Genomic DNA, 21,747 nt, shown 5'->3' with positions numbered 1-21,747 from the left:
GGGCCAATGGGAAAATCGCCCAGCTTAATCTGTCAGAATAGAAAAGAAAACAAAAGAAGAGAAGGTTTCAACGGCGAACGTGGGCGGGACACCAATCGTTGGTTTTACTTTTCAGTGAGTTACTGGGTTCACGTACCTGGTAATTGGTAATTCCCAGTACGGAGCAATCCTTGCCGTCCCGTGTACCGTACTATGGGCTGGGATTGGCATCAGTATTTGATGATCGTCTTTTCTCGCTCCTTTCCCTCCACCATCAATTTCTCCAGCTCTCTCTCGCTTCCTTTTTTTTTATTTTATTTTGGACGCTGTGCCGTCCCATTTCTTCCCACCTTTCCCGCGTCGCCTCGGTTTGATCTAGCAGTAGTTCTTCTTTTAGCCCTGATCGTGATCGTTCTGGCGATTCCCAAGAGTTTCCCTCGTTTCCCCAGAATTTAATCAATTCCGCGTGCTATTCTTACCCAGCCCCGACCCATTCCTTTCATTGGTACTGCGGCTACTACTAAGTAGTAGTAAACCACTACCCCCGTTATTACTATTACTATTTACTATATTACTTTACGGCTCTTTACTTCATCCTTTCCCACAGCTGCCTCCGTATCTTCACCCTCTCTTTCTCTCCCTCTCTCCACCTTGCTCTCGTCTCCCCTCTCTTTGCAATTGATCCATCATTTGGCTTTCCTTGTGTTCCTACCTTCGCCTCATTCCTTCTGAATATTCATCTTGTCTCTCGTGGTCAATTTTGTCTCTCGCAGCCGTTTCAACCGTCAATCTAAAACACTCGACAAACTTTCCGTTGCTCGACACGGGGCTTGTGCTCTCGACCTCGACCTTCAAAACCAACCCGCCTGCCTCATTTCGTCGGCTCTCCGACTCATTTGAATCCCCGGGCCTCTTGCGCGCCAGATCTCCTTCCTACCATGATCAAGGATAGGACCGTCCCATCACAATTGGAGGCTTAACGGTCGCTCATTTGCTTTGCCTGCTTATTTGGCCCCCAAATCTGCCATCGCCGCTTGGACTGATATATACTCCTCCCCTCCCCCCCTCCCCCCCTGCACACTTCCCACCCACCGGTATCCATCCACACCATGTCACAGCAGGATCTGGACCGTTCTTATGCTAGAGCGCCGAATAATGATTCCCCCGAACAACATTTGGTTCACACACGCTCCCGGTCGACTGCCCATGCGCACAGCCCTAAGCGGCTGTCCGTTTTCAGTGGCCGTTCTCGCAGCAACACCACCAACTCTACCACCTCCTCCCGCCGTTCTCCTGCTTCTTCCATGACCTCTGTGGATGCAGCATCGCTGCCCTCACATGACGACCGCACAGGCTCTGCGGCCGGTGTCCGCCATGAACGGCCCGAGAGCGTAACAAAGTCGCTCCTCTCGCGGGGAAGCCGCATCCTTCGTCGTCAGGGGAGTAAGTTCCACATTGTCTCCACGCTGGACGAGGAGGATGAAATGGAGCGTGAGAAACCTCGCTTCGAAGTCTCGGAGATATTCAGCCGCAACAGCAAGTCACGCCAGAGTGATGCGCGTAAGTCTCCCCTGCTATATGCGAACTGCGCTGTAGACACCAATCAGCTTATATCCAATGCTCATACCACGAACTCTCCACAGACGACCAACTGAAGAGTCTCATCTCGGATCCTTTTGACTTTCACCATCTGACTCATACGAGTCCGTCTCAGTTCCAATCATTGGAGAGGGCCCGGGAAACAGACCTAGTCACTGAGTTCTCTGCCATCCGTGCCTCCCAGAGACCTGTCACCAACCTAAAAGGCATTCAGGCTGAGGATTTGCATTTCCGTGGCTTCTCAACGGAAGATCTCACCCAGTGCGGGACGGCCATTGGCTGTGATGAAGTTGTAGCCCCTCCGCCAACAAGCCCCCCAGCATCGCCAAGCGGATCCTCCACAGTGAGTCCAAAGCAGCTCAGAGCACCAAGAGAATCGCGCGTCGAAAATTTTTCGCGACCCGTTCCAAGGTTTCCCAAATTGGGATCGACTACCCCGCCACCGCCGCCAAGGGCCTCGTCCCCAAAATTGGCATCCTCTCCAGACCTGCCCGAACCAGCTCGCGCCATTGACGAAATCCTGGGCCTGTCGACTCAGCCAACCTACCCCGAGCATGTGTACTCGCATACAGACGATGTAGAACCTGGCACATCCTGGCCTCAGAGCCACATAGAAGACATATTCCATCCTCCTTCGGGTCATGTGTTTACGACCACCATCAGCAATGAAGCGTTGGATGCCCGCGCCTCGTCAATGTCCTTACCAACCTTATCGTCGGACTTGGAAGATGTGCCAGAAGAAGATGAGCCCACTTCCTGGCATGACGACGAAGTCTCCCCTCGTGCGCCTGCTCGGGCATTCCCTTCACCTTTAGCTGTGGCGCAATCCCCTTCCATTGCTTCCATGACAGGGTCTAGGTCTGATTTGTCCATTTCTGTGGCCGAAGACTTGTCAAGAAAGTTCGCCGAGGCACTCGGGTCACCCACCCTTCCACAGCATCGTCTGGCCACGATTGCACCACCGCAAGCGCCCACGGTTCAAGAGCCAGTCCGAAGACGATCCTCCGTCAACCTGAAGGCCATCCATGAAACCATCTATGAGTCTTGGGATGCCGACATTGACTACTGCTATGAGCATGCTGCCGAGTCGAACTGCAACTTTGACTGGACTCGCAATTCGCTTGACGAAACTCGGCAGGAGGAAGCGGAAGTTACTGTGACCGGGCCAGATGGGAGCAATGCGTTGCTTGGGTCGATGCATCTGAGCGCCTCGGCCTTGTCCGCTGTAACCAACTCACGCGTAGTAGTGACTTCCACCCTGGACGATGACGCTCGCATAGCTGTCACACAGAGGGACAGCGATTACTTCCAGCCGGTGAGGTTCGCGCCCGCCTTGGGTAAACACATCAATCCCGATTCGCTGTACGAGGAATACTTGACGGCGGACACAGAGTCAGAACGACACTTCGCCTTCTACTCACAGCCAGGTGTGATCCAGCCTATGGAGCAATCGGTGTCTCCCCGGAGCAGCTTTTCGCCCATCAGCAAATGTAACTCACAGGAAAGTTTGATCTTGTCCCGCGCAGCGTCTGTCGTCCGCAAACATCGGTCTTCCGTTTCGACTGCCAGCGTCCCCGACCTGGTACACAGTCTAGCAAGCAGCCGCGAGTTCCAGCCATCGGAGCAAAGGCTCTCCGGCGAACTCTCTGGGATGGGACGCCCCGAATCCTCCCACCATCGACAGACGAAGAGTTTGGCACGCGAACTTGAAGCCCAAATTTTGTTCCGAGCTGACAACGACGGAAGTCCCGAGCCTGCCGGGTATGCGGCGACCATGGCCCCTTCCATCCACGATCGGGCCAGGTCCACGACTGAAATGGAGGCGGGTCCGTTGATCGCCAGGGCCATCAAGAATGACAAGGTCTCCCGGGCCGCGCCTCGGAGGAAAGGCCGGGCATCTTACTCCCTCTTCCCTACTACTGCAGCCAATTGAGTTGCTATGAACCCGAAGACAACATGCACCACTCAAAAGGAACTCATACAGACCCCTTATGCTCCGCATTCTGCTTCATTCCATTCCTCATCCGTTCACTTATAGAACTTCTTCAACGACTTGATGATCCTTTCCTATCGCGGTAGCCTTGTTTTGTTTTTGCGTTTCGATTTCTCTGCAATGAATATCATCTCCTTGAACAGTCCTTCAGTCGAGTCTTGTGGGCTATGCGCTTATGTTTTCTTGTCATTTGCTCTTTACCTCGGGTTTCTCCACACGCATTTTCTGGTGCATTTCTCAGCGACTTTTTCCTCTGGAAGAAAAAATCTTTGGTGTTTTTCAGGTATGGAGGATTGGAAAAGGGCAGTGAATGGGGTTTCAGTCGGACGACATTCGTTCGGGTTTTCTTTTTGTTGGTCTTGGTCTTGGTTCGGGCGGCTGCTGGTTGCAGTGGCTCTTTTGTTCGGCATCCACTGCCGATTTGGGTCTGTCTCAGTATATAGATAGAGCAGGAAAGGGTTGTTCGATACGAGGGTTGCACTTGGGCAAGCAGTGAAAAGGAAAAGTGATGATTACAATGTTGGGGATTCCTGTCACTATTAGCATGAGCGGCGCCGTTCATTGATCAGATTCCAGTGTAGGTAATCGAACTGTCGCTAGTTATTTCTTTCCCATTGCCATGTGACTGTAATCCGTCACCGCCGAGCCGGGCGGTCCTGATTCTGCCGGAGCAATCCCCCGTGACGGGCGCGCCTTCCTTTCCTGACGTCGGGGCTCTTGCTTTCCTTCCGGCGAGCATGTCTTTTCCTTTACCAACTCGCCTGATTCTTCTCGATTACGGCGTTGCCACTCGCCCCCATAGCGATACCTAGCCATGTCCGCCCAATCGCAGGCTTTGACCAAGCGTCAAAGCGACACCAGCCTCATGCCCCCGCCACCCCCGCCGAAGCGCATTAAACGGGCGGCAACCGTGCTTGACGAGGATGTTTATACCAACTCTCTATCTGAGATCATTGCGCGGGATTATTTCCCCGGCCTTTTGGAGGCTCAAGTGAAACAGGAGTACTTGGATGCGCTGGATTCGAAAGACAAGGAATGGATCGCGAGTTCGAAGAAGAAGTTGACCGGTCTCATGAGGACGCCCGGACGAGCCCGATCACGCCTTGGCTCAGCCAGCATGACACCACAACGTACCGGTGCTGGACGGCCAGGGAATACACCCATGGGCTGGGGAGGGGATACACCTATGTCAGTCATGTCTGCAGCCTCCTCGTCAACAACCCCGAACAATGACCATGTTTCGGCCCCGGATGTTTCCCGCCTTGGACTGCTAGAGTTTCAGGCCAAATACACCAGCGAAGACAATGAGTCCTTTAATAAGGCTCTCGATAAACAGAACGAAAAGCATCGCGAGAGGTATAAGTGGCTCTGGAGTGGAAATAAAATCCCGACTGCAAGACAGATTGCGCATCGGCGACGAGAGGTCAAACGGATCGAGGCCCAGGGCGGTAATGCAGATCAACATAAACAGGTAGCCATCAAGACGGATTTGGACGTCCGGCCTGCGAATCCCGACACTTGGAAGAGCCGACCGGAGAACTCCCTTATGTTCACGCCTTCATCCGTCGAGGATTCGTATGAGACTACCCAGCAGAAAGCAGAAGCGTCGTCGCGGGCAGGGCCCAAACGAGTCGTTTTTCAGAACACACGGCTGCCAGACGGGGTCCTTCATCAGACGTCATCTGATGCAACTGCACCTCCGCCCTCGCCGTCGATATCGGCCATCAAAGACGCTATTGCCGGACGTCCACATCCAACCGAATCCGAACCAGGGTACACAGGGAGTGAGACGCCCCGAGTCAATGGGTACGCTTTTGTCGATGAAGACGAGCCCGAGTACCTCGTTGCCTCATCTAAAGACGATGGCCATGCAATTTCCTTGGATGATCTCCGCCTGCTTGGTAGCAGTGATGCGACTCCGAATCCTTTCGAGATTAAGGAGAACCGGAGGCGAGAAGATATCCATCATCGCATGGTAGATCTCGTGGCGCGGTCAAGGCGTGCGGAGAAATCCATCCGTGAGGCCAAAACCCCCGTGACGCCGCGGTTCGCTAGTAGTCCACGACTGGACTTTGGGTTGCGCACACTCGGTGCGGCTACACCGGGAAGAACAAACAAGGCGTTGACGCCTGCAGCACAGAAGCTGCTTCATCAGGTGGGAAGCACCCCTCGTCTTGGGTCGTCTGCGACCTCATCACTGAGGAACATGTGGACACCGACTCCGAGAAGGGGCAAATAAAATGGTGTCCATTTTGATGCTATTCTTTTCTATTCCGTGCACTCCACCTTAGCGTTTACATTACACCTTAAATACTAGGCATTTGAAATGGTGTTGGGATGGGGTTTAATGCGGCTATGAGATAATTATGTTTTTCACTGCAGGTCACCTATTGGGGACCCTGTCAATTGTTCTGTACACATATCACCCCATGACGGCTTGCTGGCTTACCAGCTTTCTAGACTCTAACCATTTAACCAACCATCTCAGGCAAGTAAGCTAATCTTTATATAATAATCTGCCGCGCTTAATGTGAAGAGACAGGGTTGCTGTCAAATATAGGTCTATCACAGATCATGTGTCCAATCCATTCTCTCTGGCTGGAGGTCTATGTTGAGAAGAATTCGACACAGTCATGGCATCTTAAAACATTGCAGACAAATATGATATAACATAACTGGGTACCAGATTCTAAGTATGCCGTATCATCGAGTAACAGGTCAAAAGTAAAGGGAGGGGAGGGTCTCTACTGGCCTGTGCATGTCAGAGAGTAAACAGTCATGCCTTCCAGGCCTTTCTGATCTGTCATCATGAAAACCAACCATCTATATCTCCAATCCAGATACAGCAAGCAATCTATCTATGAGCCAAAACAAGGCATTATCCAGGCTGGATTTGCCTAGCCGAGGACCCAGAATGATGTCCAGACCCCTATCACCATATATAGAGGTATCCTAACTTTTTCGTGCAGACTGGAGACGGCATTCAGGTAGTATGCGGCTCCGAGGTAACTGCATGTGATGTCACCGTTGGGATCTCGTAGGCCGTATGAGACGTCGGCCCATTGGCCCACTGGACAGTCGAAGCCGAGAACAGATGGGCACTTTCGGACCAGGCTGTGACAGACGTCTAAGCAGGGAAGTATCTCCTTGTATGGTCCCGGACGGATTTCCTTGTCTATTAGGTGGTTGCGGGATCGGTTGGTTGCGGTTTTGTCCAGAAGGGATGAGTCAGTGATGGAAGTGCCGTTGAGGAAAGCTTGGCCTACGTTTCGGATCTGGAGGAAGGTTGCGTTGCTGGAGAAATCCGCGCAACGAGGGATTGTCACGGCACAAAGCCACTGCTTGTATGCCTTGGCACAATCATCGCAGCTTACGGCGAGCGAGAAAATATTCTCGCTTGAGGTGTTGCATTGAACTTGTTGCAGGGAGAAGTTGAAGTTCTGGTACAGGGAAGCTGCATTGTCGTCGTAAATTTTTCGGAGTTCCGTCATGTTCATGGATGGATTGGATGGCACGGCGTAGGCGACTTCGGAGCAAAATGGCAGGTCATAGACAACGGCGCAATTGTCATCTATTTGTGCATTAGGTATGAGCTAACACGGAGCTTAGAATAGAGGCCCGTACCTGTTTTGGTTGTGAAGTTCATTCGCGGCCAGACCTTCCCGCCACCTCCTATGATCCCGTTGCCCGCATTGGTGGAATTACCATATCGCGCCATGATCCCGTAATAAGTGGAGGTTTTGTTGAGGCCGGTGACGTAGAACTGTTCTGTTGGCCTGACCGCTGAGCCCTGGACAGCCATGCTCGTCTCAATGTTGCTTTCCCCGATCTGCGCAAGCTGTTCGAGGGCGCAGAATGACCGTTCCAGACCCGATATGGAGGCACTATTGAGATTGTTGGCGAACATCGTGTATGAAGGCGTCATATCCATCCAGTAGCTGTAATTCTGCGGTGATAGATCGGTAGTGGTGAGGTTTTTCGTCGTTAAAAGTGCTGCGTTAGTATCCGAATCGACTAGGAACAAGGACTGATCGGTGTCGTCAACGCCGTGGAAATAAGCATCGGTCGAGGCTGCAAGCTGGTAGGTAAAAGATCCAGAGTACTCCGTGCTATTGGGGGCGGTTACTCCAATGTAGATATCTCCATCCACCGACAGAACCATGCCCATGTAGCCTTCTTCCGCCGATTGTGCTGTCTGGTCGGAATCGGATCTGTCGGGCCCGGGTTTCTGTACCGACTCGGATGCATAGACGGTCAGCTGCGGTACGGCAGCTGTGGTGGTTGAATCCGTTCTGTTGAGGCTGGGCTTCGAGCAGGCCGTTAGGGATAGGTAAACGGTTATGGAACGCTTCGAAAGGTCACGGCTCTGGTTCTCAGCGGTGCTATTGGCCTCATCGCCATTCACCGGGAAATACCACCACTCGGTCTCGCCCATTTTGATTGTACTCTGCTTATACTGATTATTGCCGAGGGAAGTTACACCAGCAGGAGCCCGACGAACCAGGTCGAGTCCGCGCGCATCCCCGTTCTCATCTACAGCGTCTTCGAAATCCAGGCCGTTATATGACGCGAGTGGGAAGGAAAATTGCGGACTAGCATCACCGAAGATGAAGCGACCATGATTTTTGGAGGCTAGGGACGTAGAATCGAAGTCGTCACCAGCAGCAGTAACCGAGCCAACGCAAATGGCCAGGCCGATTGCGCAGTAAAGTGCCGCGCGGACCGTCACACCCAGGCGACACTGTAGGTGTGGCGGTACGAGTCGAACGAACATCCAGGCTAGTAGTAGGAGCGCGGGGTCGAATATCAATTCGGAGCACCGGTCATCGATTGAGTTGACGTCCACCAACGGTCTGTTGCTGGCAAAGAACAGCGTCCTCTCACGGCAGAGGCCAACGGAATCGCGAGGGAGAGAAGCAGGTCCAGAGGATGGGAGTGGGATCGGGGCTACCCCATGAACATAAACCGCATTTGCCCTGGGGGACGTGAATCTCCGAGTCCGATCAGCCCGGGGCTGGAAATTCCAGTCGGTTGTCTGGGTGGTGGTACTCTGTAGTAGTCTGGGCTCATTCTTGCTGGAGCGGGTCTGGACTGGCCGTGGGTTTTTCTGTCGGGTGCCTCGAATCGGTCTCGCCAAAGCGGAGCTTCCCTTGGCGCCGCCACCTCTATCCACCCTCCAGCCACGTCAGCTGTTATGTACTACTACTCATGTACTCTATAGCCCAGATGTACAGGGTACCTGGGTATGATAAGTGTTGCGTAGGTAATAAGTATGCTCTTTATGACCTGTAGTAAATCCGGTATTTCCCCCCCTTCTTGCTATTGCCTTACTCAAGCTTTCTGTCTCGATCCGCTAGGCTGGATCCTCATCACTATACGAAGTACCAATATTGATATTTCCAACATACCTCCTCCCGTCACCTTCCTTATCTACGAGGATGATCCGCTGAGAGTAAAGAACCTCGAGTGATACCCTTTTCATCTCACGGGGGTCAACGCTATAAATTCCTTCCAGGGACCCCGCCCCCTCCCCTTCCTTCCACGTTAGCACGAGACATTATCCGATGGCGGGCTATTTTTGTCCAATTCACTTGAGACCTACATACCTAGTAGATAGACCGTTATTTGGGTACAGACTAGAGCAACTAACCGGTGGATCGCTCACAAGATCTAGTCCTAGTCAGGAGTCCTGCTACTCTGGTCCTACTGGTGAGATATTCAATATGTATTCAGTAGGACTTTCCGATTGGATGAGCGGTGGATTCAGGGTTCAGGTGATATACATCGACATCCAAGAAGTCGATAACCATGGAACCTCGTCAATCCCTCATCTCCTGGCTCCTGGCTCCTGGCCGCTATCACAGGATGCTCCTCACCATTTGAGAGAGGCGGAAGAATAACTGCAGTGGTTTATGGCCCTCCCCTCTTGGGGGCCTTCTTAGCCGCGTAATTCGTAATTTGCAGTACAGGGTGGGGCCGGACCAAAGTGGGCACTTTCGGGAACTCCCCATTCGCCGTTGGGGTTGGTCTTGCCGCCCGGCTCCCATCCGGGTTCTGGACTCCGTTCGGGACTCCCTACAGGATTCCTCCGTACGGTGTACGCATATATACCACTAGTAGTTTTTACGTAGGGGCTGGCTGGGTTTATCATGCCCCTGCGTATGTAGAAGTGTAAACTCACCCCAGAATCAAGTGCTATCCCTCGAATACCCCGTCAAAGACAGACAGAATGCCCGGCAAATATATGATGGCTGGAAATAATCACAATATCCTCCTACCATATATAGCGTCGGAAGTAGTAGATACAGAGAAGGAGAAGGATAGCAGACAGCCGGGAAACCAATGAATCGGATGACCTTTCCAGGGGGGCCTGTCAAACTTAATAGACAGTGCCTGGCAAAGAGCGAGAGGCTTCGAAATGAGCGTAGATAGATACATGTCGCATAGGAATGGAAACGTCAAAGGCCTTCATGACACATGCCGGGAGTAATCAGTCCCGGACTGGCCTGCCTTAACAAATCTCATCTGGCACAGAAAGCAGGCCAACAAAAAGGTGTAAAGCAGTTATGGACCTGGGACTAAATGGATGGTCAAAGGGGCGCGTGAACGACAGGGCAAATAAAAGATGAAAAAATGATAAGCATCAAGCGGGACAACAGAAAGAATAGACACTAAAGACATCAACGAGCGGTACCACGGATATTCGTAGTTATCAAGGAACTTCGCCAAACCAACAGTCCCGAAATGGGTACACGAAAGGTAACCGGACTCCGGGTTCAATGCAAATAGGGGTACAAAGACAACTTAAGGGGATAGATAATCTCCTTCAATCATCAGGACAGCCGCCACCAACACGGAACCACGGAGAACACCAGGATAAGACCAAGAAACAGTTCGTCACCAGCAAACATAACATAGGGCATAGAGGGCAAATGATTAGGAATTGATGTGAGAATTGGAACAGTCCAATAAAGATGAGAGCCATGCGAAGCATTGATTCGCAGGGTCCGATGTGCGCTCAAGCATTGTTCGTCCAGACTGTACCCCTGTAATATATTGATATAATAAAACGAACGTGTGGAGTGAGAATAGAATAAAAAAGAGCTTTGGAGCGTGAATAAGAAATGCCTTAAGCGAAAGAGCTTTGCATGCCGCTTGATGGCATTGCGGGGCTCACGTCGAGTTTCAAAATCCTCCGTAGATCATCTTCCATCTTTTTCGTGTCATAGGCCGGCGCGTTGGTGCTCATCGACACGCTCCTTGAAACGGGAGATTGATGGTGCGGGGGAGGATAATACATAGGGTATTGCGCATACTTAGGTGGAGACTTAGGCTGCTCATAAGCAGTTGGAGGATAGAAGGTTTCCCCGTAAACGGCAGGGAAGTTTTCAGCTTTCGATGTAAAAACTTCTTTCCTCAAGGGAGAATTCTGAGAATAGAATTGCTGGTGTGCATTCGAGTGTGTATACGATGATGAAAAATGTCGGCCGTTCCCAACAAATGTCTGTTTCTGATCATACGACATGCCATGCGAAAGAGGGGCCGGCGGACCCGAGGTCGTCCTCACAGGGGTTGCAAAGTGAGGTACATTGGGATCCGGAGTCGGTCGCCCCATCGCCCCATCGCCTTGGCCTGGAACCACCAAAGATGCAGAAGATGGCCTTTGGGGACGAGGGTTGAGCAGCAAAGATTTCAAAGCTTCGGTTTTCTCTCTTTTCTGCTGCTCATCTAGCTCGCACACAGAAGAGGAAGATGAACTGGCCGATCGTAGCGCGTTCATACGGTCCTTATAAGAAGTCGCAAATGACGGCCCTATCTGCGAGTTTTGGAACTCCGGGCTTTCCATCTCCAGCCGGAATAGCCCACTAGCAGTGCCATTGGGTTTACGGTGCTGAAGGGTCTTGGAATCGGTCTGCGGCGACCGGATTCGAATGCTTGCTTCGGGGCTTTGTTGCTGCTGTGAGTTTCTGGCCTCAACTGCAGCTTTGAAGAGAAAATCTAATGGGGTGGATTGACGCTCCTCCTCCTGGACTTGGGGGCGTGGCTTCGGTTTAGAGGGAGTATTATCGAGATCCGGCCCAATATCGAGATTGTCACCATCGGATTCCAAAGCTGGCGCGAGATCCGACTCTGGGAGAGATTTGGAGAAGAAACTGGGGATTGGTAGTGCCGACGGAGCTGGGGACGCGTGAAAGGTCGGGCCTGCGTAATGAGGGCTGTCCTTCACTTGAGGGGTGGCAATGATGTTATTAGGTTGAGATGAGGTGTGGCGATGCCCCTTGGATGCCGGGGATGCTTTCGGCGCCTCGCGCGTCTTTTTGCCGGACCGGCCATGCTTCTTCTTGGATGCATTGACATTGATTGAGGAATCGGTGGCGGTTCCTCCAGGACTCAAGTTCCTCGGCGGCGACGATGGAGGGGTTGCTAATATAGCGACTTTCTGGGCAGCGGGGGTCATGTTCTTCTTTGGGTTGCGCCGATTATTCCGGGGGCCCTTTGGCGTTGGAGGGGTGGGAGATGGAGTCGACATTGAGGATAGGTAGGCTTAATAAATAGGCAGCCTTTGAAGTGAAACAGAAAATGATTGGCGACGATGCCAAAAAAAAAACAATAAGAATAGGAGTGATGTGAAAGATGTCGACAGGTCGGCCGTAGTACAAAGCACTGCCCAGCAGCCCGTACTCGATGAATCAACACCGGATATATTATCAGGAGGCAAGATGATAGTCGCTATGTGCTGGGCGCTTGAGTGTGGCCCGACGAGTTGGTCTTTAATCAAAAGACGTCAGATGGGTAACTTCGGGGGGAAATTCGTCGTCTATTATTAGAGTCGAAGGAAGCGCAGAGAAAGAAGTAAGCCAGGACTCCTAGGCATGCTCAGGTCTAGATAGGCGAATAAAGGCAACAAAGAGGGGAAAACGGAGGGGCATTGTAGGGTTCGTTCGTGGTCGGGGGGGTGAAGTGAGCGGAATGACTGGATCTTGGAAGGGCGGGCGAAACCCAAGAAGAAGGCTGGGGCACCCAAGCGGGGATCATCGGTGATGACTCAGCCGCCTGGGACTCACAAATCAGCCGGTCGCCTTGTAGCCTGGTCGCGCCACTGCAGCCTTGCTGGGTCTTGTTCTCCCTATCGGTCGGGCAGGCGGTTGCAAACAGGACAAAGGTTGAGTCTGTCCCTCAACAAGGTACCCAGCTTGACAAGGACACCAAGGATCCCTTCTTTTCTCCTGGGTTCTTTGAGAGCGTCTGTTCCTACGGAGTAGACTCTAGAGATTCCCTACGTTAATAGATCCTACCCAAATAGGGTAAGCAGGCCCCTCTTCCGTCGGTTTATCGCCAGGATTTCCCGGTGGCCGTACACCGCACCGCCCGGGTTATCTATCAGCTAACTTCCTAATAATACCTAGGCCAGGTACCACCTATTCGGCCAACCTACGTAATCAATCTAACTGCCTGCCCCTCCTTCGAACCCTTCCCAGACCGTGATCATCCCGCATTGTGACCCATTTGCTTTGCCAGATAAGCGCCATTTAGGGAAAAGGCGCGCTAACTCAGCAGAATGGCGGATGTGGAAATGAAGGAAGCCAGCTCCGGAGCCTCCAAGGTCAAGGGCTCGTCGAAAGCTTCCGAAGGTGCCAGCGACGGCAAGAAGAAGTTCGAGGTCAAGAAGGTATACCAGCAATGAGCATGTGCTACCATTTCGAGCTCCACGGAAGCTAATCGAATGGCTACCCTAGTGGAATGCGGTCGCGCTGTGGGCATGGGATATTGTCGTCGACAACTGTGCAATCTGCCGCAACCACATCATGGATCTATGTATGCCCTGTGTCCCCTTCCCTTTATGCAATACAGGACCTAATGTAAAATTTCGACAGGTATCGAATGCCAAGCTAACCAAGGCTCGTCTACAACTGAAGAGTGTACTGTTGCCTGGGGAATCTGCAACGTAAGTTTACCTCTCCGATCACTCACTCTGCGTCTGACACTGAAGCGCTCCCTTCTGCCACTAGCACGCCTTCCACTTTCACTGCATTTCGCGGTGGCTGAAGACCCGTCAAGTTTGCCCACTCGACAACAGAGATTGGGAATTCCAGAAGTACGGCCGGTAAACATGTGTCCAAGATTGCAGGGTTCGATTATGGGCGGGTCACCTTTCTGTCTTATAGTATCCCGGCTGGGTAGAACCGAAGGGAGGGCTCTTTATGGCGTTTGTGGTTCGTTTTGCAGTTCTCGGCAGCGGCTTTAAAAGATCCATACAGGTTTGGGTTGTGTATATGCAAGCGGACAAGTTGTGATCGATTTCAAGAGATCAAATTAACACTCCCAAAGCCCAAAGCTTTGCCTCACGCAACCCTAACTCCGTCTACCAAAACCCCTGCACCTCCCACGCCCGCCGTCAAGGGAACCAGCCATTTCTCGGGATTCTTATTGTACATAGGCCAAGGCGGAATGACAGCCAACCCAGTCACCAATGTGCCTGCCAATCCGACCCAGAGTGTTAGATGAATGTCTTGAAAGATGTATCCAACAATGAACGCCAGGGCCTTTAGAAACGATGAACGTAAGCAAGTGGACCAGAAGGCATGGTCATAGTAAAAGCGCAGGATACTTACACCCGAGATAACCAGTAGGATGGTGGAAAGGAGTTCTGCAATGCGCTGGCCCTGGAAATCCTATTCAGAGAAACAGTGTCCAAGTTACCATCGGATACATGTAAACGGCATAGGTGGCTGTAATGGTAACCCAGCAGCAACAAGGCTGCTCAGATGAGAAAAGACAACTTACGATTTGGCCTTCCAGGGCTTCTTGAATCGGCGCCAGAAGACTGTCCATCTTGAAGCTATGTTCTTTGTGCAGTGTTATTTCGACTATGATCTGGACGGTCGCTGTTCGAAGGGGCGTCCCGGCGATGAGGTTAGCTTGAGGTGGTCGCATGTCCACCGCCTCAGCTTATCTGGATGATTACGGGTACTGTTACCCTGCGTACGGAGTGCTGCGTATTGAGGTCTATCGACAATACGTATTTTGCTATCGTCATTAACACACTATTTCAGCGGAGTCTCATCTCTGTCTTATTGGTGAAATCAAAGCTAATGAGTACGTGACTCAATAGCTCATTTCGCATATCGATACTTCAACAACAGTTGTCGCTCTACCAGATGTCTACGCTTCTTTAATCTGCTGATGTGTATACAGTGTCTTAGGGTTTGCTAGGACCTGTCTGTTGATCCGACTTTCTAAGATTGACATGCTAGAGGCTGACGGGAAAAGAAAAATACAGGGATATATGAGCATGAGCGATTACTGGGAGGCACATCTATTATATTTACCAAATATAGAAAAGGACTCCCAAGCATTTCTCCATGGAACCATGTTCATCAAAAATAGCGGTCATCTTCATCCCCATCACTTTATTCCTGTACTTAATCGAGGAAATTTCATCTTATTGCAGCCGGAATATGATTCTTAATATTGCACGGTGGTACCCTCCTGAGCGGGCTCGAGCAGCTTCCACTGACAGGCGATGTCATTGGAAGCAAACCGAGAGATGATGCGCTCTGCAATCTCCTCGAATCTATCTGTCGCCAGGGCCAGGATGGTTGGCCCCGCACCTGACAGGCAGATTCCGAGGAGACCCGGTTGCGTACGTGGGTTCATTGATTGAAGAATCTCCGTTAAGCCGGGGATAAGAGTCTGTCTGTATGGTTGGTGGACCTTATCTTGCATGGCCAGGTAGATGGTATCTGGATCCGGCGGAGAGCTGCCCAAAGCTGCAGGGAGCAAGGCAGCGCGTTGGAGGTTGAAGACCTGACATTAATAGCAAGATTAGCTGGTGCACCTCTTCGGAGTATAATGACAGCGGGGGCAAGCTTACAACGTCCGCTCTCGAATAGGAAGCAGGCAAAACATTTCGGGCATTGGCAGTTGGCACCACAAAGTCGGGGATGATAGCAATTGCCTTGATCTCTTTGGCCCATTGAAACTTTCTGTAATGGCCGATTCCGAGAGGGGGCTCGGGGGGCCTCTTTCCGGTGTCAATGCCACCGGCCGGAGCGGGAAGGACTTCACTGAGAGGGATCTCCTTGCGCGCTACGTCTTCGGGCGCCAGCTCGTTAAGGTAGGTGCCAACGAAGCCTCCGAAGAGAGTGGCAGCGACATTGTCGGGGTGTCGTTCTGTGGGACGAGTGAGCAATGGCTAGCAAACGAGGTGGTGTCAGGCATGATCGATCGCATGCCGCAGGTTTGAATCCACTACCAGAAGGGTGAACGAGAGACTTACCGATCATCAAGCAATAATCCAAGAGCCGATCCTTGCTGAGACCAAGCTTACCTACCTCATTTCCCAGCATTACACCAGCCACAACAGCAGTGCCCGACGAACCGAGACCCCGACTCAGAGGGATCGGGTTTACGATATGCACACGGGTCTCAGCAGGGAATGCCCTCTGGTTATGGCATCTAAGTACGTATAGTGCTACGCGGGTTATCAGGTTCACCTCCGGGTCCAAGCTGATCTTCTCGGTACTGTTGCTCTGGTCGTCATAAGTAATGAGACAGTTGAGTGGCTCTTGGGATGATTTTGAGGTATCAACTGTGACATGGAGCTCCATGTACAGTGACAATGCCAGACCGATCACATCGAAACCAGGTCCGATGTTGGCGGAAGAACAGGGAGTCCGGATGACGAAGGAAGTCGCAGCCATTGTGGAAGAACAAGGACGAAGGATTCGAGAAAGAGCAGGCGTATTGATGCACGATCGAGCCCCGGTGACTTCTTGAGTATGTATGGAAAGACACCTGGCCTGTCGCAGGTGTAGTAGTTGTTTTGAGTCACTACGATTGGGTTAGATTATGATGCTGCTCCGACACGGTTGTGACTCTTTTCTTTTCTTGGCACCCAGGGAAAAAAAAAAAAAGGCCGACGTCGGGGAGGGGAAGCAAAGCGGGAAAGTGAGGGGCCACCACAAAGCCAAGTTCGAAGATTATGTTTCAAATTCTCCTATCAAAATTCTTATTACTTGATAGTTACCCAGTAGATACAGTAGACTATTCCTTTGTCATCTATCGGTCTCCCTGATCAGTAACGAGTCACAAATCACAGCAAACTCCTTGAGTCTCGACCTGTTTAGCCGCAAACACTCGCTCCGGGCCCCGCTCCCACCCACCTGCCCAACACGACGGTGTGACTCGACAAGCTCATTATTCCAGCCAGGACAAAGGAATAATCATACTTATCTTGTGGTGATTGAATGATGAAAAAGCGCACGTGCGCAGATAGATCAAACAAGTAAAAGGAGAAAACTTATAGAAAAGTTTGAAACCAACATGACATACCTGACAAATCATAGCTCCTTTCTCCATGTCCTGTGGGGTCAAAGTACTATGATCTGGTTCCGAGCAAGACAGAACCACCTCTGCGACTTTCCTGGTAGACGATACGTAGTAGTTGTTAAGTCATGGATTCTTTTTGACACTCCTGTGGGATAAGCATATCCGGGTCAAACTGCTCTATGATCAAACGTGCTTCAATTGGGTATCATAAAGAATTGCGAGGCCCTTCCAAGTGGCAGGGTAATATTACATGATATTACGAACGTGAGCCAGGGACTTTCCATGTACTAGTACCCCTATAACTAATTTTAATTTTGTGATGTGGACGCTTGGACTGTTGCCTAGATATTATTATTATTATTATTACTATTCACCAGACAGTCTGAATGGGCTGGGAATCTTGGAGACTGTCTAGCAAGGCAAGAAATGAGACATGAGATGTGGTGGGTAGATCATACCTACGGATAAGACCTGTCCACACTCCACGGCAACCATTGGATCTGGAACGTGCAGATGGCCGGGATATAAATAATTCATTCACGGAGGGGGTGACAGGTGCCCGGCTCACTCCGGGCTTGCTGCCCGTACAAAGCAAGCCCACATCACCACCCGGGTAGGTACAGTGAGCATTCAACATACAGCGACCTTCGGAATCTAGTCCTCTGTACAGAGTACTTCCTAAGCTCTGTATCAGACTGTCAGTGGAAGTTGCAATAAGACCAAGGGATATCTATCCACGGACTCGGAAACCTGGACGTTGGACTTCCGCAGTTGAAAAGACTAAAAGGCACCGGTGTGATTGGACAGTGACTGGACTAAACCCGCCTCGGGGCGTTTGCCGACGCGGCGTCCCTACTAAAAATTTCAGACTCCTCAGCCCGTTTCGCGGCCTTGATGCGGAAATTTCTGCCCGCCCCTCGTATTTTATATAAGGTAAGTCTTTTCATCCACTCTCTGGCCTGGCTTCTCGGCTCTCTAGTCTCTCCTGTCCGCTGAGACAACTCTCTCACATCACCTCTCTAGGTGACTTTTTGGCCTATTCCCACTGCCTTCTGCATCGTGCATCCTGCCTCTTTCTTTTCCGAGGTTTCTCGGCCCCCCTTTTGTTCGCCGGTGTTCTTCCCGTCCTCGTGGTTCGTTTGACGCATCGTCTTTGACCACGGGGTCCTTTTTCCGAGTGTAGTGCGGACTACATCATACACGAAACCCTCCCAATTCCACTTGCCCCCCCCTTCCAACCGCCTCCCACCCTCGTCCTTTGAGAGTGCTGACAATTCTCGCTACTTACATCCAAACGCATTAAGCGCGCTTTTCGACGAACATCACTTCGCTTGAATCAGCCTGAGTTCTGTCCTCGATCTGTTGTGGCTTGATTGGTCTTCCCTGTGTTGCTGTCTATCAGCTCTTATCAATTTCGCTGAAACGAAGTTGGGCATCAGCATAGCTGGTCGAATCCTGCGGTGAACCGTGAGGACTCCGTGCAAGAGTTCTCTCCCTCAACGCGCTTTCCCTCACCCTCTCGGAGCGACGGCGCTCCTTTCAATCTACTCAGTCAAGTTGGCGGGCCTTCGCTATAACCAGTCCTCTCTCCTCCACCCTCTTCTGGGCCCCAAGTTCAGGGTCTTCTGCGGGGGCGACACCAGACCCCCCTAATAGGACTACTCCCAGCAGACTCGAAGCTGGCACACGGACGCGCATCGGTAATGCCAGGCCCTTGCGAGGGGTCTGGCTAATGGATGGAGGAGCAATCGCCCTGGGACCTTCCTCATCCTGTCTACGACTCCCGACGTCGCGCTCTTCAACGCAGCTAAATTAATAAAAAAAAAATAAAGCCAACAATACTGGTTCATTGCCAGCAGCCCCGTCTGATCACTCTATCATACATACCGGCGTGAAGAAAAGTATCGATCTAGCCACCATGTCCGAGTCACCGAAGTCCGAGAAGTACATGTGCTTGACTAGGTACAGCACCCCAGTCCCTGAACTGGATGACCATCGATTCCAACTGGATCCGCCACGCTTTGAAGCCACTCCTGATGTGCCGCTGAGTCGGCAAAACACCGCCCCGCAGGGTCTCAATCTAGAGACTCCCCAACGTCAAGAGTTGCTCAACATTGAGGATGCACTTCGGGAAGCCGGCTCTCTTTCGCGTGACTTCGAAACAGCTGTAGTCGACGACGACCGATCAGACCAGGATTTCAATGCCATGGGACGTCGCTTTTCCGTTGACCCCACTGGAAACATCCGCCATGGTCGTACCTATAGCCGCACGCATCAGGAGCTTGCAAACTTGTCGCGCGAGTCGTCTGTGTCTGCCAGATCAACTTCTCCGCCTAATTCAGTTGAGGCATTCGCAGACCCGCGTCGCCGGGAACGTGCGAATACTCTAGAAAGCCACGCTGCCCCAGATCTAGAGGCTATTCTCCAGCGCACAGTATCTGGAGGTACGCATCCTCGTCGCCCGACATTCAGCAATGCAAGTGTGATCAGGCCGCAGCCGGGGGACATAACATTAGAGCCCACCGATGATGGCTGCCTGCCGACTTTCGAGCAACCCGGCAGGATTCCAGTGATTGACTACGAGGAGTTGGAGGAGTTTGTTGCTCTCAGTCAAAGGGCAAAGCCCACGGCAAACCGACGCAGACACAGCCTGAGCTCGCAAAGCACTAAGCCCCGGGTCTTTTATGACCTTCGCCCGGGTGTTCAGAATTCTGAAAATGATGGGGTAAAACGTTTGTCAAGCATTGATCGTTCTTCGGATGATATCTTGGACGTGCCCTCGGAGAAGAACGGTAAAGAATTCACCGATGTTGTGAACGAGAAGGAACTGCTGGCGACCCTGAAGAACGAGAATGAGCCTACCCGGTTTGGCTTCTTTTCGTCCGAGTCACAAAGCACTGTGCATGCTGCAGAGTTGGGCGACCTAGTTTTACCGGGAGACACTTTCCGGGATCTTTTCCAGCTGGGCCCGGATGGGGGTGTCTGGTGGCTCGATGTCCTGAATCCTACCGAGGACGAGGTGGGCGCTCTATCCAGAGCTTTCTCCATCCACCCCTTGACAACGGAGGATATCTTGACTCAAGAAGCGCGCGAGAAAGTCGAGCTGTTTAAACAGTATTACTTTGTCTGTTTCCGGACCTTCTACCAGATGGACAAGACAAGTGAGGAATTCATGGAGCCCGTCAATTTCTATATGGTTGTTTTCCGTGACGGGGTGTTATCGTTCTCCTTCACTGAGAACCCCCACGCTGCTAATGTGCGAAGGAGAATTGGAAAGCTCCGTGATTATGTGTCGCTGAGTAGTGATTGGATATGCTATGCCATGATGTAAGTCTGATGGGAGTCGAGCGTCGTTGCTGGGGACGAAGGGTTCTAACGTCTTTCATACAGTGACGATATTGTGGATAGTTTTGGGCCTGTCATTCGGGAGATTGAGGTTGAGTCCGAAGCCATCGAGGACCTCGTTTTCATCGCGCGTATGGATGATTTCGAGTCCTTTTTGCCGCGCATCGGTGGGCTGCGCAAGAAGGTCATGAGCTTGATGCGCCTCCTGGGAGGCAAGGCGGACGTCATCCGAGGCTTTTCGAAGCGCTGCAACGAGCAGTACTCGGTGACGCCGCGCGGCGACATTGGCCTTTACCTGGGCGACATCCAGGATCACGTTGTGACTATGATGTCCAACCTCGCCCATTTTGAGAAGATGCTCAGTCGCTCGCACACCAACTATCTGGCACAACTGAACGTGACCAATCTGATGCTGGGGAATCATGTCAATAAGGTTCTGAGCAAGGTGACGCTCATTGCCACCATGTTGGTCCCCATGAACCTGATCTGCGGTTTGTTTGGGATGAACGTTAATGTGCCTGGGCAGAATGCTGAAGGGCTGGGCTGGTTTTTTGGTATTCTCGGGGTCATCGCAGCCATTGTCATTCTCAGTGGAGTGGTGGCTCGTTGTTACAAGCTTGTATAGAGAATTAGACGGAGGAGGAGGAGGATGATGATGATGACCCGTACTATATATAGGCTCTGGATAATAATAATCTGAGTGGGTTACTTCTCAAAATGTACCGGAATGGGGTCGTTCATATTGAATGCATACATACGGAGTAGATATCTACTTCCAGGTAACCGCGGTGGCATGGTTTGCAGATTAGGGGGTGCCATACCTAGTAGATACATCGCTAAAGAGATACTGAAGGTATTGGTGTTAAATTCCGATTAGTCACTAACCGATAAAGTGCCAGGGAGGTACTACTATCTACGTATCTACCTACTACCTAGCTAGTAGTAGTCACACTGAAGTCGGGTGTAGTATAAATATCTTGATCGTCTACTTTCCGCACGCCCTGCCTTCTATTATGGATCCCGACCGCCTGCGGAGGAGGCCATCAAAAATGGTAGCCACTCTTACCCAAGAGATTTTCAGCAGGCTTGATATCACACTCCACACCGTAATTGGATTGGCATCGCCAACTGGATGAAGGCTGGAGGCGGGTCAAGAATGTAAGTGGTGTCTGCAGGAACGGACATTTTACTATGGAGGTATTTGTGTATGTGACGCATGAGAGATCTCCGATGATAAGCCCCTTGGGCGAACGGCCCCGGTGAAAAAAAAGGGAGGGGGAAGAGAGGAAGAGAGTCGAATACATAGGTCCATATGATTGAAGACGACCTACCTACCTACTTGCGGAAGACCGAAACTTAGGTACTATGTACTAGTACTAGTGTGGAGGGATTCACAAAGTAGTTATACTACTTTATAGACTCATGGAGTCATGGTGGTGCTTAGCGTTGAATGTGTAACCGCCGGTACTTTGAGTGTAAAGTGGTAATGTCCCACTCCC

At 51.5% G+C, this 21,747-nt stretch overlaps 8 protein-coding genes across 8 annotated transcripts; 4 read left to right on the top strand and 4 right to left on the bottom strand.

Annotated features, from left to right (window-relative positions):
- Positions 1-762: 762 nt before the first annotated feature.
- BO94DRAFT_90658 (uncharacterized protein) lies at positions 763-3,625 on the top strand. Its single transcript, XM_025617738.1, has 2 exons — positions 763-1,539; positions 1,623-3,625. The coding sequence occupies exons 1-2, from the start codon at positions 1,089-1,091 to the stop codon at positions 3,509-3,511; spliced, it is 2,340 nt and encodes a 779-aa protein (XP_025466702.1). The 5' UTR covers positions 763-1,088; the 3' UTR covers positions 3,512-3,625.
- A 619-nt stretch (positions 3,626-4,244) lies between these two features.
- On the top strand, positions 4,245-6,225 carry BO94DRAFT_535814 (splicing factor ESS-2 family protein). The gene has a single exon (XM_025611870.1). It carries the CDS (start codon positions 4,386-4,388, stop codon positions 5,808-5,810), a length of 1,425 nt encoding a protein of 474 aa, XP_025466701.1. The 5' UTR covers positions 4,245-4,385; the 3' UTR covers positions 5,811-6,225.
- A 243-nt stretch (positions 6,226-6,468) lies between these two features.
- Positions 6,469-8,345, bottom strand: BO94DRAFT_467721 (MID1 family protein; the record flags this gene model as incomplete). The annotated part of the gene is made up of 2 exons (XM_025608217.1): positions 6,469-7,142; positions 7,196-8,345. The coding sequence occupies 2 exons, from the start codon at positions 8,343-8,345 to the stop codon at positions 6,469-6,471; spliced, it is 1,824 nt and encodes a 607-aa protein (XP_025466700.1).
- Positions 8,346-10,211: 1,866 nt separating this feature from the next.
- BO94DRAFT_90621 (proline-rich nuclear receptor coactivator motif-containing protein) lies at positions 10,212-12,248 on the bottom strand. The gene has a single exon (XM_025617737.1). The coding sequence runs from the start codon at positions 12,099-12,101 to the stop codon at positions 10,701-10,703; it is 1,401 nt and encodes a 466-aa protein (XP_025466699.1). The 5' UTR covers positions 12,102-12,248; the 3' UTR covers positions 10,212-10,700.
- Positions 12,249-12,853: 605 nt separating this feature from the next.
- BO94DRAFT_535811 (SCF ubiquitin ligase complex subunit HRT1) lies at positions 12,854-14,115 on the top strand. The gene is made up of 5 exons (XM_025611869.1): positions 12,854-12,876; positions 12,979-13,241; positions 13,309-13,387; positions 13,447-13,517; positions 13,582-14,115. The coding sequence occupies exons 2-5, from the start codon at positions 13,131-13,133 to the stop codon at positions 13,678-13,680; spliced, it is 360 nt and encodes a 119-aa protein (XP_025466698.1). The 5' UTR covers positions 12,854-12,876; positions 12,979-13,130; the 3' UTR covers positions 13,681-14,115.
- BO94DRAFT_535810 (signal peptidase complex subunit 1) lies at positions 13,616-14,486 on the bottom strand. Its single transcript, XM_025611868.1, has 3 exons — positions 14,357-14,486; positions 14,185-14,244; positions 13,616-14,115 (listed from the first exon to the last, which is right to left on the bottom strand). Exons 1-3 carry the CDS (start codon positions 14,402-14,404, stop codon positions 13,915-13,917), a joined length of 309 nt encoding a protein of 102 aa, XP_025466697.1. The 5' UTR covers positions 14,405-14,486; the 3' UTR covers positions 13,616-13,914.
- Positions 14,487-14,794: 308 nt separating this feature from the next.
- BO94DRAFT_493557 (homoserine kinase) lies at positions 14,795-16,500 on the bottom strand. Its single transcript, XM_025609205.1, has 3 exons — positions 15,852-16,500; positions 15,447-15,745; positions 14,795-15,379 (listed from the first exon to the last, which is right to left on the bottom strand). The coding sequence occupies exons 1-3, from the start codon at positions 16,273-16,275 to the stop codon at positions 15,038-15,040; spliced, it is 1,065 nt and encodes a 354-aa protein (XP_025466696.1). The 5' UTR covers positions 16,276-16,500; the 3' UTR covers positions 14,795-15,037.
- Positions 16,501-18,821: 2,321 nt separating this feature from the next.
- BO94DRAFT_546875 (magnesium transporter CorA family protein) lies at positions 18,822-20,873 on the top strand (the record flags this gene model as incomplete). The annotated part of the gene is made up of 2 exons (XM_025613310.1): positions 18,822-20,230; positions 20,294-20,873. 2 exons carry the CDS (start codon positions 18,822-18,824, stop codon positions 20,871-20,873), a joined length of 1,989 nt encoding a protein of 662 aa, XP_025466695.1.
- Between the last annotated feature and the right edge of the window lie 874 nt (positions 20,874-21,747).

This window comes from Aspergillus sclerotioniger (genome assembly GCF_003184525.1).
Source record: "Aspergillus sclerotioniger CBS 115572 chromosome Unknown BO94scaffold_16, whole genome shotgun sequence".
NCBI lineage: Eukaryota > Fungi > Ascomycota > Eurotiomycetes > Eurotiales > Aspergillaceae > Aspergillus > Aspergillus sclerotioniger.
The sequence above is the reverse complement of the archived record's forward strand: the minus strand, read 5'-3'. Positions and strand labels throughout refer to the sequence as shown.